At 36.6% G+C, this 6,000-nt stretch overlaps 1 protein-coding gene across 7 annotated transcripts in view; it reads right to left on the reverse strand.

Moving 5' to 3' along the window:
- Positions 1-6,000, reverse strand: part of ube3d (ubiquitin protein ligase E3D) — a 54,188-nt gene that overhangs the window by 45,400 nt on the left and 2,788 nt on the right. For 5 of the 7 annotated variants that reach the window (XM_081389289.1, XM_081389288.1, XM_081389286.1 and 2 more), the window contains exons 2-4: positions 5,659-5,861; positions 1,253-1,343; positions 905-1,118 (exon numbers count right to left, since the gene is read on the reverse strand). In XM_081389289.1, coding sequence (XP_081245415.1) covers positions 905-1,118; positions 1,253-1,343; positions 5,659-5,861 — 508 coding nt within the window. The remainder of the gene's footprint in view (positions 1-904; positions 1,119-1,252; positions 1,344-5,658; positions 5,862-6,000) is intronic. The other 2 variants (XM_081389290.1, XM_081389287.1) reach the window with 1 other exon arrangement.

Consider the following 6,000-nt stretch of genomic DNA (forward strand, 5'->3'; position numbering starts at 1 on the left):
AAACACATTATAATAAAACAACGGTCAGCAGTAGAACGGTCATCCTCTTTGCGTGATCACTCTCACTGTGCGTGCGCGCTCACATAAAAACAGCATGCATACAATAACATACGCCATAGAAGAAGTTATCTTAAAGGCACATCCACATTCATGTCATGAACACCACTTAACACTAGGTGGCCGTTACAATGCATGTGCGCGGTCTTATAATGCGTTGCTATTGACGACCGTCATTATAAGGAAGGAAATGCTTTAAAAAGTGCATATAGCTGCTTGTTTTATTAGTTGTTTGTTGATTTTCAAATATAAAACTTGTTGAAATGTCTTCAGTGTGAGCATCAACTCTTTTTGAACACTTTCATCTCGTTTTAACAAAACCGTGATAATATTGATAATCGCGATAATTTTGGTCACTAGTATCGTGATATTAAATTTTCATACCGTCCCATCCCTACTTGATACACAGTGATACGAACAGTACAATGACGTCGATTTTCCCGTTTCAATTCAAGCACGATTCTTCATCCTTTGAAAGTGCATCAAAGTGGATTTACTTTTGCAGCGCAGAAAACATATTCTCGATTTATCAACAACACAAACCAAACTCTTCCAGTCTCAACTACAACTACCATGTTTGAGGGCGGGGCAAAGTAGATGCTGTTCACCGACAGCCAATGAAGAACAGGCTGGCATTATGCAAATGTATTACAAGTCTACGTATGTTCGTACAGGAAGAAAGACTGGAATTACTGATGACTCGTTTCAGGCAGTTCAGAATCGTTTTTTTTCTTTTGGGAGACAATAACTCTTTAAAACAAATCAACCTTTTAAATTCACAAACAGCTATATTACACACTGCAGGAAATGTAAAGCATAATGGGGCACTTTAATCAGAAGTCTTTACCTCTGCAGAGGCTTTCTGAGATGAGTTCTCCTCCCGTGTGAGGGTCTGTTCACAGCTGCTGTCCCGTGCCAACAGAATAAACGTGTCACCAAGCAGACAGTCTCCATCTCGTGGGAGCAGCTTTCTGTTTGCGAAGGGATCGGGGTGGCAGCACCAGTCGTCCACTAATGCATTCCAGTTCCCATTGGGCAAAGGAAGAACTCGCCCAAAAGCCCTTTAAGATTAAGAAGATAGTCTTACTTTCAGCACTTTGAAATAATGTGTCTGGTTGAACTTATGACTATTATTTGATGCATCACTTGACCAAATCAGTAAAACCAGAGGTAATAAGAAAGAAACACTCCTAACCTGTCTTGAAGCACCATGGACCCACAAGACTGGCACTGGAAGGAGTACGTCACATTGACCCGCAGTCGTCCTATTACACTGCAAGGAGCTTCTGGAGTAGGAAACACAAAATAACTAAAACCAAAGCAGACGTTTTGGGCATAAAGATAATCGTGGTTCATTCATTGTGTGTACATTGTGTATTTATTGTACCATTCAGTGTCAAATATGTGTAGTTGATAATAGGCACACATCATGGATCCATCCATCCATCCATCCATCCATCCATCCATCCGCCTGTCTGTCTATCATCTATATATCCATCTATCCTTCCATGATCCATACATTTATCCATTAAAGCTGCACGATTAATCGTTAAAATATTGCGATCTCGATTCAAACTCCCATAAAATTTCGTTATTTCTGTGTTACAAAATTTTTAATTATCACAGAAGTACTGGGATAAAAGTTTATATTTGGGATATGAACACGTATGTCTATGGAAGCGATCAAAATAGCGCAAACCAACTTTTGAAAGTATCTTGACTCTTCAAATCAAGATTGTATTGTTACACCGTAGGTGGCGACAAGTGACTGTAAAAAAAATTGATTTGTCATTGAATCATTCAGTCAAGAGATTCATTCAAAAACGCTGAGTCATCCAGTAATGAAACAAGTGAAGACTTTAGGAGTGAGTCACTGAATCAGTCATAAAAAAAAATCATTCAAATGAATTCGATATTTTTTAATAAACTTTAACATTTGTCTGACTTTAACAATTGCTGTAAATAAGCAATTAACATCTTGCTAGAACCTTAAGGAAATTACATGTTATTTTGTTAAGTCATTTGTTCAGAATGGTGATCTCAATTTCTCTACAATTGTGCAGCTTTATTATCCATCAAAAAAAAAAAAAAAAAAACTTCTAAAAGCCAAGTGATGATAACCAGTTGTGAATATGATGATACAGATTAGATGGGGTCAGAAACCACTAGGAAACATCTACTGAGTTGCAAAGATTGTCAGAAATAAAAAACTAAAACGACTTAACCCTTGTAATGCATAATGCTTATACAACAGTCATAACTTAACTATAACTATTTTTCAACAAAAAACATGAGTGAATGTGCAGACATTTTAATTAAAGTGTTGCATTTTTTATGTTATTACTAATATCTTAATTAAGTAGATTTAAAGGCATAGTCCAAGTCCACCCAAAAATGAAAATTCATTTACTCACCCTTAAGATTTTCCAAACCTGTATGAATTGATTTCTTCAAACAGTTGATAGGCCCTATTGACTTTAATTAGTATGGAAGGGAAAAAATACAATGGAAGTCAATGGGGTCCATCAACTGTTTGGTTACCAATATTCTTCAAAATGTCCTTTTTTTGTGTTCAGGAGAAGAAAGAAATTCATACAGGTTTGAAACAACTTGAGGGTGAGTAAATGATGACAATTTTCAGTTTTGGGTAAACTATCCCTTAAAATGTATTTTAAACATAACTAATGACTTCTCAAAAACAGTCAGTTCATAGTGTGCTTAAATTCAAAGATGATACAACATTTTTTAAATATATTTTGTTAGTCTTGACACATTTTTAAGTTAGGTTCCCATACTAAAGCCGTTTTTCAGAGATCTCTTTTGGGTCAAAACTCCTGAATGCTTTAAGGGGTAAATTGGGTTGTTCTGAGTCAGCTGACTCTGAGTTGTTCTGACATCAAGTTGAGCTCAGACTCAGAGCAGCAGGTCACATTACTGGAGTTTTCTTTGTTCTTTATTAATCTCTGCTCTGTGTGAGTGTGTGTGTGTGTGTGTGTGTGTGTGTGTGTGTGTGTGTGTGTGTGTGTGTGTGTGTGTGTGTGTGTGCGCTCACATGCTTCTTACTCAAATTCCTCAAGGAAATCCAATCAGAATCAATTTGAGAATCAAATGAGAGTCTCACTTTAAAGACTCCCTTGACCTCCAGATGCTGGCCAGGGTTTGGTGAGAAAGTGCTCATGGGTAATAATCTAAAAGAGCCAGAGATTTAACCGATAATCGCTTTTACCAATATCTGTACCGATATTTAAGCATTTTCCCATAAACCATATCAGTTTTGTAATGTCGGATTCACAGATAATGATTTTCACGATAATCAGAATGATAATTAGAATGATTCTCACATGCTTTATTCATTACCCGTTTATTTACCTGATCAAAGATTTTATTTCAAAAACACCTTAGTGACAGTGCACTATATATTTAAATTTTTTACACGCTTTCAGACACTCTTTCATTTATTGATTTAGAGGGTGTTTTGTTTTGTATACAAGGAGGAAGTGAAATTTCAGAAATGACAGTAATTAAAGAATTCTCCACAGAAGTAATAACATCGCTGCGAGATCTAGTGAGAAACATTCACATTTCTCCGTTATTAACGGATCAAACAGCGCTGACGTGGAAACCAGGAACATTGTGCTTTCAAGTAACGTTATGTCGGTTTTATTTTGACATTATGAATAAAATTGCTGCCCTCAAATGTTAGGCTAATCTTAAATAAAATAAACCTTTGTTTATAACTTAACTACTACAATATTACATTTAATTTTTTTTATAAGGAGCTGTTTTTGTTTTATATGTCAATTATAGCTCCATCATTGCTCAAAGTAGGTAAGTAACTTTGATGTTAATAAAAAAAAAAAAAATGTAAATCAAGGAAATTTCTCTGGCATTTCTTTCTTTTTGCTGTATTGAAAACGTACCGAACCGTGACACCAGTGTATGGTATCGAACCGAACCGTGAATTTTGTGGACCGTTACACCCCTATTATTCATATATAATTTTTTAGATTCCTAGATTTATTTGTTGCACTTTTTATACAGTTATATTGTAAAACTAAAATACCTTTTTATAAAATAATTCTATCAATTCATACAGGGCTAGTATGAATTGCAGCTGTATACACACCCACGTATCGGATTAGTACTCGGTATCGGCCGATACCCTGAGTCCAGGTATCGGAATCGGTATCGGGAAGGAAAAAAGGGTATCGGAACATCTCTACTCATTTGCATATTCATAGAACTGCGTATACTAAATAAGGCAAGGGTGCAGAGTTACATTCAAGATATTTTAAGGTATGAAAGTTTTTCAAGGAAAAAAACTAGGGCTGGGGGAATTAACGCGTTAATTTTTGCGATTAATTTGAAATGTTTAACGCGCTAAAAAAAAATAACGCAATTAACGCAGCACTTTTTTTTTTTTTTTTTTGCCTCGTTTTAATGATTTCCTGTTGCAGCAAGGCTACTATTGAAAAGGCCGAAATATGCCGTCACGCCCTTCCGTGTTCGGCGATCAGGTTTCATTCTCACGCAGCTATCATGAGCGGGTCTTTTCCCCTCCGTGTGTGCGCCACGCTCTGTGTTCCGTGTGTGTGTGTGTGTATCGGCGCGCTCTGTCGTTAACGGCCCAGCAGCGCGCTCTCCGTTCCTTGTGTGTGTGTGTGTGTCGGCGGCTCTGTCGTTAACGGCCCAAACGCTTCAATCATGTACCGAGCACTGGAAAAGTAAAGTCCACTCAAATAATGTGAACTTTCTCTGTAGACTTCTGTTTGCTGAGCTGGTATAGCCATGCTGGGCAACAATGGTAAAATGACCTGCTCTGATCACTTGCTCTGGTAATAATAGCTTTGGACTATATTTTATTTTGATAATTATAAAAAAAATAAAAAAAATAAAAAAAATAATAATAATAATCTGTTAAATTGATTATTTTGATTGATTATTGAAAAAGAATAATATATTGATATATTGATGTTTAATATTTTAATATAGGGCTATTTTCTGTTCCTTTTTTTCCTGTGGTGTTTAATTAGGTGATTCTAAGTTAAAAGGGATAGTTCGGCCAAAAAAGAAAATTCTGTCATCATTTACTCACCCTCAAGTTGTTTCAAACCTGTATGAATTTCTTTTTTCTGCTGAACACAAAAGAAGATATTTTGAAAAATGTCGGTAACCAAACAGTTGATGGACCCCATTGACTTCCATAGTAGGAAAAAAAAATACTATGGAAGTCAATGGGGTCCATCAACTGTTTGGTTTGGTCTTTTGTGTTCAGCAGAAAAAAGAAATTCATACAGGTTTGAAACAACTTGAGGGTGAGTAAATGATGACAGAATTTTCTTTTTTGGCCGAACTATCCCTTTAAATATTGATGATTACAAGCTTGGGGGAATTGCAATTAATTACAGAAAATTGTGCAATTAATTAGTTAAAAAATTTTAATCGATTCCCAGCCCTAAAAAAACACATTTTGGTGTCAAATATGAGCACAATTATTGACTACAGAACAGAATGAAACAATAAATAAATAAATATCGGTTTGTTTATTGGGCATGAAAAAACCTCAGTGTGGGTGGAGCTCTAGAAGAGCTGATGGTGTACCTGAGTCCGACTCCACCCGTAGGCGCAGTCTGAAGTGAGATGCGTGTTCAGAGGACCCTGGGCTCTTCTGGTGTGACGTCTCCACTAGACTCACTCCAGGTGTTAGGTTCACCTGATACGACCCGTCCGCTGTCTGGATGCTCAGCAGGGAATCATGTTTGGACTCGACTTTCACATCTGCACCATCCCTGGCAATGTCACCGCTGTGGGGATAAAGTACAGACAGTGCTGAAACATGCGTGACAGTAACAGCTCGAGTGCAGTTGCTTTCTGAAGTTTGAGTTTATTCGACATAAAAAGTAGCAATACAACATTGTTACAACTTCTTTGTCAATAAAATTA

The sequence above is a fragment of the Scardinius erythrophthalmus genome (assembly GCF_964197995.2).
Source record: "Scardinius erythrophthalmus genome assembly, chromosome: 16".
NCBI classification, from domain to species: domain Eukaryota; kingdom Metazoa; phylum Chordata; class Actinopteri; order Cypriniformes; family Leuciscidae; genus Scardinius; species Scardinius erythrophthalmus.